Source organism: Canis aureus, chromosome X, assembly GCF_053574225.1.
Source record: "Canis aureus isolate CA01 chromosome X, VMU_Caureus_v.1.0, whole genome shotgun sequence".
NCBI lineage: Eukaryota > Metazoa > Chordata > Mammalia > Carnivora > Canidae > Canis > Canis aureus.
The window spans coordinates 67,989,476-68,008,067 of NC_135649.1; the positions used below are offsets into that span (position 1 = coordinate 67,989,476).

Below are 18,592 nucleotides of genomic sequence, written 5' to 3' on the forward strand. Positions count from 1 at the left end.
GGTCAGTGGGATCAGGTGCTCACAGGCTGATCACTCCTTTGCAAAATTGCATTTCCCCCCTTACGATGAATAAATAATATGTTGGGGATATTTTGGCATCCTGTGGGTACTCAGTTCCCCATCAGCTTTTCATCCATTAATAATCATTGCCCAAATCAAGTATTTAATTAGAAATTACAAAGTGGTGGGCAGCCCAGGTGGCTCGACGGTTTAGTGCTGCCTTCAGCCTGGGTTGTGATCCTGGAGACCCGGGATCAAGTCCCGTGTCAGGCTCCCGGCATGGAGCCTGCTTCTCCCTGTACCTGTGTCTCTGTCTCTCTCTCTATGTCTCTCATGAATAATTAAATAAAATCTTAAAAGAAATTACAAAGTGGTAATTTTCTAACTTTACCATTGTTTTTATATTCGTTAGGTAGAACTCTTCCATAAATGTTCTTAATGTTGCAGTCTTGGAGTGCCAGGTTTTTTGTTTTGTTTTGTTTTGTTTTGAGTGCCAGGTTTTGCTTTTTTTTTTTTTTGTAATTATACTCCTTCCTTTGGTGATCTTATCCAGGTATTTGGTTTATTTATTTTAAAAGATTTTTTTTCCAAATTTTTATTTATTTATGATAGTCACAGAGAGAGAGAGAGGAGGCAGAGACACAGGCAGAGGGAGAAGCAGGCTCCATGCACCGGGAACCCGACATGGGATTCGATCCCGGGTATCCGGGATCGCGCCCTGGGCCAAAGGCAGGCGCCAAACCGCTGCGCCACCCAGGGATCCCTATTTTAAAAGATTTTATTTATTTATTCATGAGTGACCGAGAGAGAGGCAGAGACACAGGCAGAGGAAGAAGCAGGTTCCATGCAGGGAACCCGTGGGACTCAATCCCAGGTCTCCAGGATCACGCCCCAGGCCGAAGGCGGTGCCAAACCACTGAGCAACCCAGGCTGCACAGGTTCTTGGTTTAAATCCCATCTTTATGCAGAGAATTTTCACATTTTTGTCTGTAGCCCTGACCTCTTCTGAACTCTAGATTCCTGTATCCAACTGCTTACCTGACATCTCTACTTCATAGTAGACACAGCAAACCTGTCTAAAACTAAAGGACAAAGTCATATGTTCTTAATAGGTACAGAAAAAGCATTTGAGAAAATATAGTATCCTTTATCGATAAAAACTTAAACTAGGAATACAAGATAACTTTCTCAATCAATCAAATATGTCTTCAGAAACTCGAAGCTGAAAGCTTTCCATCCTTATGTCAGGAACAAGACAAGGATGTCCACCTCTATTCAACGTTATATAAATCAGCATTATAACGGATGTTCTAGCCAGGGCAAATAGGCCAGAAAAAGAAAGAAAAGGCATGCAGATTGGAAAGAAAGAAGCAAAACTATCTATATTTGTAGATAACATGGTCTTTTTTTTATAGAAAGCCCTAATGAATCCACAAAAAATTATAAGAGCTGATGAAAGAGTTCAGGAAATTTGCAATATATGAGACCAATATTCAATTCAGTTGTATTTTGCCAAGTAACATTCTTCTAAAACTTTTATTCTGAAATAGAAGATACATATAGGAAAATGTACCAAACAATTCAGTATAATGAATTATTATTGCAACCATCACCTAGGTAATGGCTTTTAGATTTTTATTTTCATCTTAATGGAAGAGCTTGTCTACTTTCCCACTGAGGTGGCCTGAAGGTGAATTGAAGGCAGACTTGAGGGTTCAGGACTTGTTTCCAAACACCCCTGGGTCTGTTCAAATTCTGGAACAAGTGCTTGCTTGAAGCACAAGAGTTTTGCACTATAGTGCAGTTAACCAGATAACCTCGGGCTGGCAGATTGGGGACTGGAGGTACTAGAGGTCTGTACCTACTCTAAAGAATTTACTATTGTTCCTGGAGAATTTTTCATTTTTAGTTAGACTTTATCTGAAAGGGCCAGTCAGGATGTCAGCCACCAAATGCTCTCCCAAATGAGGAAACTATTTCCTGCTGAAGCGCATTGGCTGGTATGATCCATCTGGATGCCAAAGCACATCTATGCCAGAAAAAAAAAGATAATTTTGGTTTTGACATAATTATCGATTAGCTGTTTTTTCCGGAGTAATTAGCCAGCAAGTTCAGCTGCTTTCTGAGGGCATGTTGTTAACATGTAAGAAGATGCGGTCTTCTTCCTGTTTATTCTGGCAGAAGCGTATTTGCCCAGTTCAACTAAAACTTTCAGATTTAAGTTACAAAGGAAGGGGACTAGATTCCCCACCTGCCTTTACCCATTTTGAAATAGGTCTTGCTCTACCTGCCTGTTTGTAATCTCTTTGTGACAGGGTAGAGAGGACCTGAAAGCACCAAGAACCTTGGATCTCTTTGGGGCCATATGGTTCAGTCCAGATAGTTCTTATCTGTGAAATCCAAAGCCAGTGACACAGAAAATGAATACTATAGAAAACCTTACAATGCTTTTAAGTGTTTGGTCTTATAGGTGAAACAGTACATAGATGGACATTGTTGAGCCCTAAACCAAACCTTGTGTAGGCTCCTATCCAGAGAGCCCTAGGATATTATTTTTTAGGAGAAAGCATTTGGAGAGAACATCCAGCCAAAGCCAATGGCACTTTTTCTAGCTGAGATAAACCAGAGGTCACATGTAGGACTTATCCCAGGACCCCCGAGATCATGACCTGAGCCGAAGGCAAATGCTTAACTACTTAACTGAGCCACCTAGGCACCCCAAGATTTGTGTTTTATTGTCCCTTGCTATGGAATGAAAATCTCTCTTCTGGGTTGACAGTTTTGCAGCTGAATAGTTCTTTAACATATCAGAACCTCATATGTAAGTGCCTTTTAAAGAGTTACTAAATTGGTAAAAAATAAAAACTGGGGAACCTGGGTGGTTCAGTCAGTTAAGCATCTGCCTTGGGCTCAGGTCATGATCTTGGGGTCCTGGGATGGAACTCCCTGTTCAGCAAGGAGCCTGCTTCTCTCTCTGCCCCTCCCCCCTGCTCATGCTCTTGTGCAGGCATGCACTCTCTCGCTCTTAAATAAAATCTTTAAAAAGAAAGAAAAGAAAAACTAGCCTTCTCCCATACTGTAGCAACTGTTTTTCTCCTTGTTCTGATTGAGAGGGGGTTCTTTCTCCTGAACTGGTTACTTTTCCTTTGTCCCGTTGGCTCCCAAACAGGCCTGGCTTTTCCCCAGCCATGCCCAAGAAGAATAGGGGAATGATTTTGGGGAAAAAAAAAATATTTGAGCCCATGAAGTGTTAAGTTCTCCAAATCACTGAGGATCTTGTGTGTTATAGATGGACACATGATTGCATTAGTAGTAAAAATGACATTTTTCCTTTCAAGCCCTAGAAAATGGAAGTGATTAGAGGTTGAGTGGCTAAATCAAACTGTATTACAGAAAACACTGTAGTCTTGTAAATAACCAGATAATCCAGGGTGATGCTATAATAGGCAGATTTCATTTTTTCTCCCCAATTCCATTACTGGGAATGAATACTGTCCCAGGTCCAACTTCACTGGTGGAGCAGAGAGGGTAGAGGGGAAGAGCTGAGATGTGGTATTAGACCTGCTAACTAGGGAGGAATAGGGACTGTGAAGCAGCTTGGCTGACCGGGCTTCAACCCAATCAAAAAAGTGGTGGGGACCAAGGAATACTATAAATTCGAGTTGTGGTTGACAAATGTGGGAGTTCCAGAGGATAAGTAGAACCCAGCAATATATGAGTCTTAGTCTGGTAGTAAGAGGTCTGGGCAGACAGTTGCCATTTAAAAGGTTGGTGTATGATTTTGGGGAGTCTGACCTAGAGCTGGGGTCCACAGGCAGCACTTTACTTCCTGGGGAGGAAGCCTGGCTGGAATTAGCAGCCCAGTCCACAGAGGGGTTCAGGATACTGGGTAGGTTACTGGTTTAGGGATTTGGAAACAATCTAATAGTAATAAAATATGATGTATTTTCTCCTTCGAGCTCTGGAACATAGACCCAGCCAGAAGACCAGCAGTCCAGCTGAAGGCACCCTGGGGGTGGGAAGGCAGAGTGGAGAATGAGTTCAGGGGTTGGCACTATCCCCTCAGGTTCAAGACCAGAGTAATAGGGAATGTAGCTTATTTCTACAGTGCAGCAGGAATTGGGGAGGTGGGCAGCTGACCTGCCACAGTAGGAAGTGCAGTTTTGCAGCCAGTAGGCTCTTTTCTTCCTCTTCCCTCTTCTTCATCTTTTATTCATTTGGCTTTCACTTGAGTGCTCTAAAACCTGATCCTTATCCCTGTTCTCAAGTTCAGGCAGATAACACAAGCAGATCATTTTTTTGTTTTATTTTTTTAATAAGATTTGTTTGTTTGTTTATTTATTGGATAGAAAAAGAGAGAGAGACAGCAAGTGCAAGCAGGAGGAACAGCAGGCAGAGGGAGAAGCAGGCTTCCAACTGAGCAGGGAGCCCAATGTGGGGCTTGATCCAAGGACCCTGGGGTCATGACCTGAGCTGAAGGCAGAGGCTTAAACAACTGAGCCACCCAGGCACCCCTGGTTTTAAACAAAGTTAATTTTTTGGGACGCCTGGCTGGCTCAGTGGTTGAGCGTCTGCCTTCAGTGAAGTGATGATCCTGGGGTCCTGGGCTTGGGACCCGCGTTGGGCTCCCCACGGGGAGCCTGCTTCTCCCTCAGCCTATGTCTCTGTTTCTCTCTCTGTGTCTCTCATGAATAAATAAATAATAGAAATAAATAAAGTTAATTTTATAGTAGTTTTAGACTTACAGAAATATTAGATACAGTGCAGAGGGTTCCCACATACCCCATACCTAGTTTTCCCTGTTGGTAGCATCTTATATTAGTGTGGTATATTGCTCACAGTCAATGAACCAATACCAATACATTATTATTTTTTAAAAAGATTTTATTAATTTATTCATGAGAGACACACAGAGAGAGGAAGAGACATATGCAGAGGGAGCCTGATGTGGGACTTGATCCCAGGATCCCAGGATCATAACCTGAGCTGAAGGCAGACTCTGAACTACTGAGCCCCTGACTTTCTTAGTTTTTGATGACCTTGACAGTTTTGAGGAGTATTGGTTAGGTTATTTTGTAGAATGTTCCCTCAATTGGGATTTGTCACCATTTGTCATGACTAGACTGGGGTTTTTGGTTTCGCGGGGAAAGACTACAGAGATAAAGTGCCCTTCTCATCAAATCCTATGAGAGGTACATACTGTTAACATGATCTATCATTGTTGATGTTGACTGTAATAACCTGGCTGAGGTACTGCTTCCTCTTTACAGTTACTTGTTGGGGATCCCTGGGTGGCCCAGCGGTTTGGTGCCTGCCTTCGGCCCAGGATGTGATCCTGGAGTCCGGCATCAGGTCCCGTGTTGGGGTCCCTGTGTGGAGCCTGCTTCTCTCTCTGCCTGTGTCTCTGCCTCTCTCTGTGTGTCTCTCATGAATAAGAAAACTCTTTTTTTTTAAAAAAAAAAGTAATTGTTAGGGACGCCTGGGTTGCTCAGTGGTTAGGCGTCTACTTTTGGCTTAGGTTGTGGTCCTAGGGTCCTAGGATTGAGTCCTGCATCAAGCTCCCCATAGGGAGCCTGCTTCTTTCTCCCTCTGCCTATGCCTCTGCCTCTTTCTGTGTGTCTCTTATGAATAAATAAATAAAAATCTTTAAAAAAAATTGTTAGCCCATACTGCATGGGAAACCGCTTTATCCACTAGAGTACAATGCTTATGTTGTTTCCTTTGCTTTAAGTCTTGCAGATTACATTCATTTCCTAGGTTATTAGATCAGCATGTTTTCCCTCTACCCTTTCAGTGAGATTATTTCATACATTTGTAATACAGCCAGATTGTTTTTTTTTTTAGCCAGATTGTTTTTTAAATAATTTTAATAGTGTGTTAAGTGCACTGATAGAGATGAACACACCAGGGAGTCCTGAGGTGGAACAGTTGATCCAGCTGGAGGATAGGGTAGGGATGGAAGGCGTCCTAGGGGAACTGAAGGTGAGACCTGATCTCTACATCAAAGCAGCTCTTAAAATGTCTCTGTACCACCTGGGAACTCTATAGAAATATAAATTCTTGGCCCTCACTACAGAATCAGATAGTCTGGATTTGGGGTCTAGCAATCAGTTTTAATAAGCGCTCCAGGAGATTCTGCCTAACAGTGAGAATTACTGTCTTTACAATGAGTTCAGTGAGTTTAGCTTGGTGAAAGGAGAGTACATTCCAGGAGGAGGAGGGTGGTGTGAGCCTAAGGTTAGAGGATACAAAGTAGCATGATAGGCATAGGGGTTAAAATGTTTGAGGCTGGAAGTGGCAGGAGTTAAGGCAGAGGTCAGCAGTTCCTGGTTGTATCAGGGAGGGCTTGGAATGGCTGACTAAGGAACTTAAACTCCATTATGTAGGCCACAGGAAGCCGCTGAAGAATATTTTGTTGTTAATAGCCTTATGGAAGTATAATTTGCATACTGTACATGCATTTCATCCATTTAAAGTGTACTGTTTAATTTTTAGTATATTCACAGAGTTGTACATTCATCACCCCAAAAAGAAATTTCTTGCCCTTTAGCCATTACCAACTACCCCAAGTCCCAGAATTCCCCAGCCCCTGGCAACCACAAATCTACTTCTTTTTCTCTGTGAATTTGCCTATTCTGGTCATTTCATATAAATGGAATAATAAAACATGTGTCCTTTTGTGACTGGGTTATTCATATAGCAAAATTTTTTCAAGGTTCATTCATGTTATAGCATGAATATTTCATTCCTTTTTATGGCTACATAATATTCCATTGAATGGAGATAAACACACACATACCACATTTTTATCCATTTCTCAGTTGGTGGACATCTGTGTTATTTCCCCTTTTGTTTTTTTTTTAAGATTTTATTTATTTATTCATGAGAGATACACAGAGAGAAAGAGGCAGAGACACAGGCAGAGGGAGAAGCAGGCCCCATGCAGGGAGCCCGACGTGGGACTCGATCCTGGGTCTTCAGGATCAGGCCCTGGGCCGAAGGCAGGCGCTAAACCGCCGAGCCACCTGGGCTGCCCTATTTCCCCTTTTGGCTTATGAATAATACTGCTGTGAACACTCATGTACAAGATTTTCTGCAGACAAATATTTTCATTTCTCTTGAGTCTGTACCTGAGAGTAGAATTCCTGGATTACACCGTAATTCCACGTGTAACTTTTTAAAAAAAAATATTTATTTATTCATGAGAGAGAGAGAGGCAGAGACACAGGCAGAGGAAGAAGCAGGCTCAATGCAGGGAGCCCGATGTGGGACTCGATCCCTGGTTTCCAGGATCACGCCTTGGGCCAGCGGTGGCACAAACCGCTGAGCCACCCAGGCTGCCCCCATATATACCTTTTTTGAGGAACTGACAAACTGATTTCCAAAGCAGCTGCACCATTTTACATTCCCACCAATAGGGTTATGAGAGTTCTAATTTATCCACATTGTCGCCAGTGCTTGTTTTTTTTTTTTTTTTCTTGCTTTTTGATTCTAGTCATCCTAATGGGCATAAGGTGGTATTTCATTGTGGTTGTGGTTTGCATTTCCCTGATGACTAATGATGTTGAGCATTATTTCATGTGCTTATTAGCCATTTGCAGATCATCTTTGGAGAAATGTCTATTCAGATCCTTTGCCCATGTTTAAATTGTGTTATTTGTCTTTTTTAAAAGATTGATTTTGGTGACAAAGAGTGCATGAGCAGGGGGAGGGGCAGAGAGAGAGGGAGAAAGAAAATCTTAAGGAGATTCCCTGCTGAACTTACCATGGGACTCAATCTCATGACCCTGAGATCATGACCTGAGCCAAAATCAAGAGTCGAGTGCTTAATTGACCCAAGCCACCCAGGTGCCCATGTGGTGTCTTTTAATTTTTGAGTTGTAAGATTTTTTTATATGTTCTAGGTACAGATCACTTATCAGATACATGATTTACAAATATTTTCTCCCATTCTTTGGGTTGTCTTTTCATTTTTTTAATGGTATACTTTGAAACACAAGTTTTTTTTTTGGTGAAACCCGATTTATTTTTCCTTTGGTTGCTTGTGTGTTTGGCATCATATCTAAGAGACCATTGCGAAAACCAAGGTAACAAAGATTTATGCCGATATTTTCTTCGAAGGGCTTTGTAGTCTTAGCAATTATGTTTAGTTCTTTGATCCATTTTATTTTATTTTTTAAAAGATTTTATTTAGGGATCCCTGGGTGGCGCAGCGGTTTAGCGCCTGCCTTTGGCCCAGGGCGCGATCCTGGAGACCCGGGATCGAATCCCACGTCGGGCTCCCGGTGCATGGAGCCTGCTTCTCCCTCTGCCTATGTCTCTGCCTCTCTCTCTCTCTGTGTGTGTGACTATCATAAATAAATAAAAATTTTAAAAATGTTAAAAAAAAGATTTTATTTATTCATGAGAGACACAGAGAGAGGGGCAGAGACATAGGCAGAGGGAGAAGCAGGCTCCCTGTGGGGAGCCTGAACAGGATTTGATCCCAGGACCCCAGGATCACAGTCTGAATCAAAGGTAGATGCTCAAACACTGAGCCACCCAGTTGTTCCTCTTTGATCCATTTAAAGTTAATTTTTGTGAGAGAGGGGACCAATTTCTTTCTTTTGCACATGATAGTTGAAAAGACTATTCTTTCCTCAGTGAATTATTTTGGCATCCTTTTGGACCATAAACCTGAAGAATTTTAAGCAGAGGAGTGACATGATTTCTTTTACATTTTTTCCTTAAATTTTACATTTTAAGACAGTATCACTGGCTGCTATGTAGAGAATGTATCAGAGGGGCCAAGAGTGGATGTAAGACCAGTGAGTAAGAAGTTGTGACTACCCAGGCCAGAAGTAATGGTGACTTGAACCACAGTAGTGGTAGTGGAGATGGAGAGACACAGGTTATACCTGGGAAACAAAGTTACTAGGGCTTGGGGATTATCTGGCTAGGGGAGGGGGTGATTAAAAGAGGGGATATCAAGGATGACCTCATGTGAACTGGAGTCAAGGATGATCTTCAGATTTCTAGCTTGATGGCTAAGTTGATAGTAGTGTCAACCACTACCACATAAATGGAGAAACATGTTTTTGGAGGGGAAATAATTAGTTTAATTTTGGATTAATTCGAGTTGCCTGTGAGACTTTTTCAAGTGGAGACATCCAGAAGGCCGTTAAAATATGGATCTAGACTAGACTTTGGGGGCAAGCCCTGGAATGGAGAGAGTGATTTCATAAACCCATTAGGTGGGGGTGGAAGGCCAGAGGAGAGAGTAAAAGAAGTGAGAAGAAGGGCCAGGACTGAGCCCTATGGGAAGAAGAGCAGAAGAAATGGCCAGTGATGTGGGAGGAAACCAGGAGGAATCTAGAGGAATCCAGTGGAAGGAGGGAATTTTAAGGAGGGAATGATTAGTGTCAAATGTATCACAGAGGTCCAGAAAAATAAAAACTGAAAAGTGCCCATGTATCTTTCCTGTTTCCACACTCCCATGATATAGGTATAGGTTGGTTGGTTGGTTTGTTTTACAAGAAAATACCACTCTATACTTATGGGTGGCATTTTAAGAAATACTGTGGAACCAGTAACCTTTGCACATACATTTCTCACAAATAGTGCTTGAAGGTGTTGTTGGCAATGTCTCCCATCCTGAATTGAGGATATTAAAAGCCCAACTGCAGTTTGGATTCCAAAATGGACTCTAAAGTGTTATTGATTGAATATTCAATCTGCTTCCTTCCTTTCTAATCTGTGTGTGTGTGTATGTGTATATATATATATATATATATTTTTTTTTTTACCTTTTTAAAACAGATATGTGAAGGAGGCCAAAGAAGCAACTAAGAATGGGGATCTGGAAGAAGCATTTAAACTTTTCAATTTGGCAAAGGACATTTTTCCCAATGAAAAGGTGATGAGCAGAATCCAAAAAATACAGGAAGCCTTGGAGGAGTTGGCAGAACATGGAGATGATGAATTCACAGATGTGTGCAACTCTGGCCTTCTGCTTTATCGAGAACTGCACAACCAACTATTTGAACACCAGAAGGAAGGTGTAGCTTTCCTCTATAGCCTATATAGGGATGGAAGAAAAGGTGGCATCTTGGCAGATGATATGGGATTAGGGAAGACTGTTCAAATCATCGCTTTCCTTTCTGGTATGTTTGATGCTACACTTGTGAGTCATGTGCTGCTGATCATGCCAACCAATCTCATTAGCACGTGGATAAAAGAATTTGTTAAGTGGACTCCAGGAATGAGAGTCAAAACCTTTCACGGTTCTAGTAAGGATGAACGTACCAGAAACCTCAATCGGATTCAGCAAAGGAATGGTGTCATTATCACCACATACCAAATGTTAATCAATAATTGGCAGCAACTTTCAAGCTTGAATGGCCAAGAGTTTGTGTGGGACTACGTCATCCTTGATGAAGCACATAAAATAAAAACCTCATCTACTAAGTCAGCAATATGTGCTCGTGCTGTCCCTGCCAGGAATCGCATCCTCCTCACAGGAACCCCAATCCAGAATAATTTACAAGAACTGTGGTCCCTATTTGATTTTGCTTGTCAAGGGTCCCTGCTAGGAACATTAAAAACTTTTAAAATAGAGTATGAAAATCCTATTATGAGAGCGAGAGAGAAGGATGCTACCCCAGGGGAAAAAGCCTTGGGATTGAAGATATCTGAAAACTTGATGGCAATCATAAAATCTCATTTTCTCAGGAGGACTAAAGAAGAGGTACAAAAAAAGTCAAGTACCCCAGAGGAGATCAGATTTAGTGAAAAGAATCCAGATGGTGATGCCATTTGTAAAATGCCTTCCCTTTCCAGGAAAAATGATTTAATTATTTGGATACGTCTTAGGCCTTTACAAGAAGAAATATACAGGAAATTCGTGTCCCTGGATCATATCAAGGAATTGTTAATGGAGACACGCTCACCTCTGGCTGAGCTAGGTGTCTTAAAGAAGCTGTGTGATCATCCAAGGCTGCTATCTGCACGGGCTCGTCATTTGTTGAGTTTAGGGTCTGTAAAATTCTCTGTTCAAGGTGAAAATGAAGGGGAGGATGCCTCAGACGTGGACCATATTGATCACGTAACTGATGATACACTGATGGAAGAATCTGGAAAAATGATATTTCTAATAGAGCTGCTTAGGAGACTGCGAGATGAAGGACATCAAACTCTGGTGTTTTCCCAATCGAGACAAATTCTAAACATCATTGAACGCCTCTTAAAGAATCGGCACTTTAAGATATTGCGAGTTGATGGAACAGTTACACATCTTGTGGAACGAGAAAAAAGAATCCACTTATTCCAGCAAAATAAAGATTACTCTGTTTTTCTGCTTACCACTCAAGTAGGTGGTGTTGGCTTAACGTTAACTGCAGCAACTAGAGTGGTCATTTTTGACCCTAGTTGGAATCCTGCAACTGATGCTCAAGCTGTGGATAGAGTCTACCGAATTGGACAAAAGGAAAATATTGTAGTTTATAGGCTGATTACTTGTGGGACCGTAGAGGAGAAAATATACAGAAGACAGGTTTTCAAGGACTCACTAATCAGACAAACTACTGGTGATAAGAAGAACCCTTTCCGATATTTTACTAAACAAGAATTAAGAGAGCTCTTTACAATTGAGGATTTTCAGAACTCTGCAACCCAGCTGCAGCTTCAGTCTTTGCATGCTGCTCAGAGGAGATCTGATAAGATACTAGATGAACATATTGCCTACTTGCACTCTTTGGGGATAGCTGGAATCTCAGACCACGATTTGATGTACACACGGGATCTGTCTGTTAAAGAAGAGCTTGACGTGATTGAAGAATCTCATTATATTCAACAAAGGGTTCAGAAAGCTCAATTCCTTGTTGAATTAGAGTCTCAAAATACAGAGCTCTTAGTGGAAAAACAAAGAACTGGAAATGAGGGGACCTGGCTGAGAGAACCTCTGTTTCCTTCTCAAACAAAGAAGAAATGCCCTGAAATGAATAAACCACAGCCTTGGCCCTCATCACATCTACCTACTTACCATATCCAGGAAGAAGTAATCAGTTCCCAGATGGCAAGTGTAATCATTGATGATCTGCCCAAAGAGAATGAGAATCAAGATATCTCCAATATAAAGATGAATGTTACCGTCTTGCAAGATGGTAGTCACTCACTTGTAAGTACATCTGATGCTGACTCTGTAGCTATCTTACCTAAGGGATGTGGATGTGTAGATGAAATCTGGACCAACTCATCGGGAATGGCTATACAAAAAGAGGCACTGCGAGAGGGGCCTACACAGGGGACACTGCAAAAGAACCCTCTGGGAAATTTTAATTATTTCCTTAGTGAATCAGTCAGAGATGATCTTGGGCCAAATCCAGATCAACTAAAGGATGATGAGACTTTGCCTCACTGTAGTCCCTGGCCCATTAATCCCATGACAAATGAAAATCAAAATACAGAATCACACGCATCTGTAATTGAAATAGCTGATGAGGAATGGTCAGCATCCCGCAGTGCACTACAGGATGCTCAAGTACATGAGGCCAAGTTGGAAGAGGAACTTTTAGCGTCCTCATCACAGTACGCATGTGATTTCAACCTATTCTTGGAAGACTCTGCAGACAATGAACAAAATTTTTCCAGTCAGTCTTTGCAGCATGCTGAGAATGAAAACAGCTTGTGTGGCCCTGCAGCTAATTCTAAAGCAGAGTCTGAGCGGGGTGAAGTGCGTCTCAGCTTGGATCTTTCTGAGACCCAAGATGATCCAGAAGTAGTAATAGGTAATGTGAAGAAAGGCAGAAGGAAAGCCAGAAGGATCCTTTCAGATGGTGAAAATGAAGACAAAACTTTTCAAGATACTCCAGGCACAAATCTATTCACCTCGCCTTGTCCGTTCTTACCTATAAAACAGTTTGATGCTTCAACTCCCAAAAGTGACATCAGTCCACCAGGAAGGTTCTTTGCACTGAAAATACCTGACAGTATAAATAAGTCTGTAAATGCTAGAAGATCCCTGGCTTCTAGGAGGTCTCTTGTTAATGTGGTTTTAGACCACGTGGAGGATATGGAGGAAGGACTTGACAACAGCAGCAAAGCAGAAGTTGCTGAAGATTATCTGGAGGAAGGAGCCGAGGAAAGCAGTGGGGAAGTCTCAGAATACACCGAAGATCCTCCTGACGAAACGCTGCCTTCAGAACATAAGTCCAGCTGGCTAACTACACGTGAGCCTGGGGCTTTAGTTCAAGAGGCCTCTCCAGGTGACCCTGAGCCTTTGTTGGGCAGACAGTTGGTTGATTCTCCCCAGGATGAGGCAGTAGAGGCTGTCAATGACTATGAGGCTCTTGTAATTCGTGGAAAAGAACTGAAAGAGTGTGGAAAAATACAGGAGGCCTTAAACTGCTTAGTTAAAGCACTTGACATAAAAAGTGCAGATCCTGAAGTCATGCTCATGACTTTAAATTTGTATAAGCAACTTAATAAAACTTGAGAATATAACCTATTTACTGTTAAAGTGAAACACTGAGTATGAATTCATTCATTCTTACAACTGGGTTCCCTGGGAGCATGAAGCATTTAGGCTTAAGGTGAGAGAGAGCTCAAAGAGCAAGTTTTTGTTTTTAACTATTTTGTCCATTTGGCCTTTACTCTGTACTCCTTCCTATCCCCCCTCCTCCATATATACATTCTGGTGTCCTGAACACTAGGTTAATTTACTTCTTTCCTTGAATAGTCTTACATTTTTCTTTTAGGCACACTCTATAAATTTAATAGAACTGTGTTACTTCCAGGAAAGTTTTTATAAAGTTATTCTGGCCATTCTCAATTTTATTCTGGAAATGATCACTTCTGTCTATCACAGTTCAGACAAGAATTGTAAAGTTACTTTTCTCAGGTGTTTTCTCTTCCATTCACTGAGATGATGCTGGCAAATGGATACAGAGGCTCCTTAGTTTAAGCAGGAGCTTGTTAGAATTCTAAATCGAAGATCTGCTTATTAACATGCTATTTTCTGCCTTCAGTTTACTACAGCAGAAGGCTGGGCTATCAGGTGCCTGGGGCCAGGCTTATCACTGGTACCCTACTTTGGGAGTGACTGCCGACAATTTAGCCATCCTTCACTCACCACCAACTGTTCTGACACAGGCTAGCACATGGTGTCTTTGGGTGGTAGACTGAAAAGGAGTTTGGTTGCCCCTCAGAAACCAAGTGCAGTACAACACTCTGCACTTCAGAAAGGGAACCAGCATTTATGGAATACCTACTGTGTACCAGGCTTCTTGTTTAATCCTTACCATAATCCTTTGAGGTTGAGGGTCGCACTTACATTGTTTTAGTTGAGGAAACTAAGGCTTAGTATGGCTGTGACCTGCTGAGATCACAGTAGGGGGTGAAATGGATTTAACCATATGTTACCTAGTGAAAAGTTGTTATAATAAATTGTCTTTACTGCGGTGAATATACTGGGCTATTTCTACTGACAACCCTTCTGACCTGTGGAGGTCTTCCATACCAAACAGCCCTCCAGTTCTCGGCAGATATCTACTGGATGTCCTATGTTCAACTCTGTCCTGACATTACCTGTTATTAGGGTCAGACTCCACAGGTGTAAGGGCTTACTCCCATAACACTGCCTTCACTTCCGATGCCAGGGGCTAGCATTGGGCCCCATGTTATCCATACTTTTGTCCAACGTGGCTACAAATTGAGGATTCTCGTGACTCTACCTTCAGATTTAGTAATTTGCTAGAACAGCACACAGAACTCAAAATATGTAATATATATCATCTAAATAAGTTGTATATAAAAGTTTAAAAACTACAGTTAATCCTTGAACAATGTGGGGGTGGGAGTACCAACCTCCCCACGGTAAAAAATCTACATAATACTTGACTCCTCAAAAATTAACTAATGGCCTACTGTTGACTAGAAACCTGATAACATAAACAGCTGATTAGCCTATTTTTCATGTTATATGTATTATATACTGTATTCCTACAATAAAGTAAGCTAGAGAAAAAGGAAGTCATAAGGAAAATACATTTCTAGTACTATATTAAAAAAAAGTCTGTGTATAAGTGGACCCACACGGTACAAATCTGTTCAAGGCTCAACTGTGTTTTTTTTTTTTTTTAAGATTTTATTTATTTATTCATGAGGGACAGAGAGAGAGAGAGAGGCAGAGACACGGGCAGAGGGAGAAACAGGTTGCATGCAGGGAGCCCGATGTCAGACTTGATCCCAGGACTCCAGGATCATGCCCTGAGCTGAAGGCAGGCACTAAACCACTGAGCCACCCAGGGATCTCAACTGTGTTTTGGTTACTGTTTCAGTATAATTGGCATCCTTTGTAATACTAGTATTTTACTTTATTCATTTGTTTGGGTTTTGTTTTTATTTTTTTAAAAGATTTTATTCATTCATCCATGAGAGAAAGAGAGAGAGAGACGCTGAGACACAGGCAGAGGGAGAAGCAGACTCCATGCAGAGAGCCCGACATGGGACTTGATCCCAGGTCTCCAGGATCACACCCTGGACCAAAGGTGGCACTAAACCTCTGAGCCACCCAGGCTGTCCTGATTGGTTTTTTTAAGATTTTATTTATTCATGAGAGACACAGAGAGAGGCCAAGACACAGGCAGAGGGAGAAGCAGAATCCTTGTGGGGAGCCCAATGAGGGGCTGGATCCCAGGACCCTGGGACCATGAACTGAGCCAAAGGCAGATGCTCGATCACTGAGCTACCCAGGTGTTCTTATTTTATTCATTTGAAAGCAACCTTCTGAGAAGGGACCCACTGGCTTAGGCAAACTGCCTAAGGGCTCCATGGCACAAAACAGATTAAGACCCCTGATCCAAGGGTATGAGATAAAATCTCTTACCTACTTCTGCCCCCAGTTCTGGATTGCCACTCCCAAGGATGGTCTATGGATGTAGAAGTACAAGTATGTATATATGTATATGTAGGTTTTTACCCAAGTGATAGTATACTATATACCCTGTTCTGTACCATCGTTTTTAATTTTAACACAGCTGTATATTTTATTGAATGGGTATACCATCTGTCATTTATTGGCAGACAAGGTGATGAATATCCTTGTACCTTTTATACACATTATATCTACAGGATAAATTCTTAGAAATGGAGTTTTGGGGTCAAAGGGCATATTTATAATTTTTATAAGTATTGCCAAGTTGTTCTCCAGAGGTTCTAATAATATACAGTTCCACAATTAATGAATACCTGTTCCTCATGCCCTTGCCAACAACACATAAATGCCAATCTGATAGGTAAAAAGCAGGTTCTCATTTTGGTTTTAATTTTCAATTATTTTACTCTGAATGAAGTTGGTTCATTAAGCATTGAACTTTATGAAACAAAGATACATTTTTTAAAGATTTTATTTATTCATGAGAGACACAGAGAGAGAGAGTGGCAGAGACACAGGCAGAGGGAGAAGCAGGCTCCATGCAGGGAGCCCGATGTGGGACCCGATCCCAGGACTCCAGGATCACACCCTGGGCTGAAGGCAGGCGCTAAACTGCTGAGCCACCCAGGGATCCCCAAAAGATGCATTTTCAAAGCAGGATTAAATTCATGAACTGTACTATGTATAAATCCCTAATTTTTTCATTTATCAACTCCTTTAGAACCTTAGTTGCCAGTTCAAAATTAACTTCCCAAAGGTTTGCTTGGTGTCAGAGACCCATTCCTGCTCTACTTTCTCGCAAGCTATCTATAGCTGCTTTCTCTCTCCATGCCACAAATTAGTTTGCTTCTTCTACTCTACCTTTCCAGCACTCCGGCTTCTTTTGTGGGTGACACCCGTGCAAAAGGCATTCACTTGGTATCCTGGGTAAGCCAATGTCCTGAGCAAAGGATGCTAACTAGGTCGTGTCTCATGCATCTAAAGCTTTTCAGAATTTTCTTCAAGATTTTCAGAATTTACAGCCCTTATTTAGAGACACTGTTTTGAACGGGGTTTTAAAAAACAGTTTCATCTTATATGCCTGCTATTTTGAACATCTCTCAATACCATACTGGTATATCTGTACTCAGGGACTGTGGCATCTGTTTAGTCTGCTCAGTGGGTAAAATCTCATGGAGGCATAACTGCTGGAGATGCCCAGAAACCCCAAAATAAGAAACTTATATGTCAAATGCAGCTGAGTGAGAACACAGTGTGTTAAAAGAATCACCGTTATGAATCACATGGTTGTATTGGCCAAGTTTTATTTAAAAAAAAATTTAAAGTAGGCTCCATGTGTATCGTAGAACCCAATGTGGGGCTTGAACTCAGGATCCTGAGATCAAGACCTGAGCTGAGATGAAGAGCCAGACATTTAACCGACTGAGCCACCCAGGCACCCCTGGCAAAGTTTTATTTTTGAAGCAATATAGTATTTATAATATTCCTCCTTATACTTTTTATATGTCATAAATATGGCATTGTGAAATTTAAAAATGCAGACACACAGAACATTGGCTGCTTAGTCTAGTACAAACAACTGGTAGAACTGAGTGCCTTCTTTTCCTCCAAGAAAGGTTTATTTAAAAAGAAGAGTTCATAATGAATTCACTCATGTGGATCTTAAGAAACAAAACAGATGAACATAGGGGAAGGGAAGGAAAAGTAAAATAGGATAAAAATAGAGGAAGGCAAACTATAAGAGACTCTTAACTGTAGGAAATAGTTGCTGGAGGGGAGGTAGGTGAGGAGATGGGATAACTGGATGATGGGCATTAGGGAGGGCCCTTGATGGGAGTGAGCACTGGGTGTTCTATGCAACTGATAAGTCACTAAATTCTACCCCTGAAACTAATAATACACTGTATGTTAACTATATTGAATTTTGAAAAAAGGTTCAGGTTGAATGGCCATTATGTACAGTGTATAGTATTAAGACAATGGAGCAGGACGCCTGGGTTGCTCAGTAGTTGAGTGTCCACCTTCAGCTGAAGGCATGATCCCAGAGTCCTGGGATTGAGTCCTGTATCAGGCTCCCCGTAGGGAGCCTGCTTCTCCCTCTATCTATGTCTCTGCCTCTCTCTCTCTGTGTCTCTTAAGAATAAATAAAATCTTAAAAAAAAGACAATGGAGCTAATAACTCTCCTGGCAGATCCAAGTTGGCTAACTTATAAAACAAGTGTTGCCTAGGAACTTATTTTTTAAATTTTTTTTAATTTTTTTAAATTTATTTATGATAGGCACACAGTGAGAGAGAGAGAGGCAGAGACACAGGCAGAGGGAGAAGCAGGCTCCATGTACCGGGAGCCCGATGTGGGATTCGATCCCGGGTCTCCAGGATCGCGCCCTGGGCCAAAGGCAGGCGCCAAACCGCTGCGCCACCCAGGGATCCCCCTGCCTAGGAACTTATTTTATGATTTTTCATATACTATTCCATCTATTTTCTATCCAATTCAATGTGTTTTGAATAGTGTGAACTAGGTATTTGGCTCCCCCAGAGATGGTTTTTGAATTAACTTATGGGATATACTGAGACTTAGAGAGTAGTTCTGGGAGGGAAGAGACTACAGGTTAAAAGGAGTCTGCTTATCTTTTAAATCTTTAAAAAAATTATAAAGGAAACTCTTTACCCAATGTGGGCCT

General features: G+C 41.5%; 1 protein-coding gene across 2 annotated transcripts in view; it reads left to right on the forward strand.

Annotated features, from left to right (window-relative positions):
• Positions 1 to 13,501, forward strand: part of ERCC6L (ERCC excision repair 6 like, spindle assembly checkpoint helicase) — a 50,889-nt gene extending 37,388 nt beyond the window's left edge. For both annotated transcript variants that reach the window (XM_077887363.1, XM_077887362.1), the window contains exon 2: positions 9,799 to 13,501. In XM_077887363.1, coding sequence (XP_077743489.1) covers positions 9,899 to 13,471 — 3,573 coding nt within the window. In that variant the 5' untranslated portion in view covers positions 9,799 to 9,898 and the 3' untranslated portion in view covers positions 13,472 to 13,501. The remainder of the gene's footprint in view (positions 1 to 9,798) is intronic.
• The last annotated feature ends 5,091 nt before the right edge of the window (positions 13,502 to 18,592 follow it).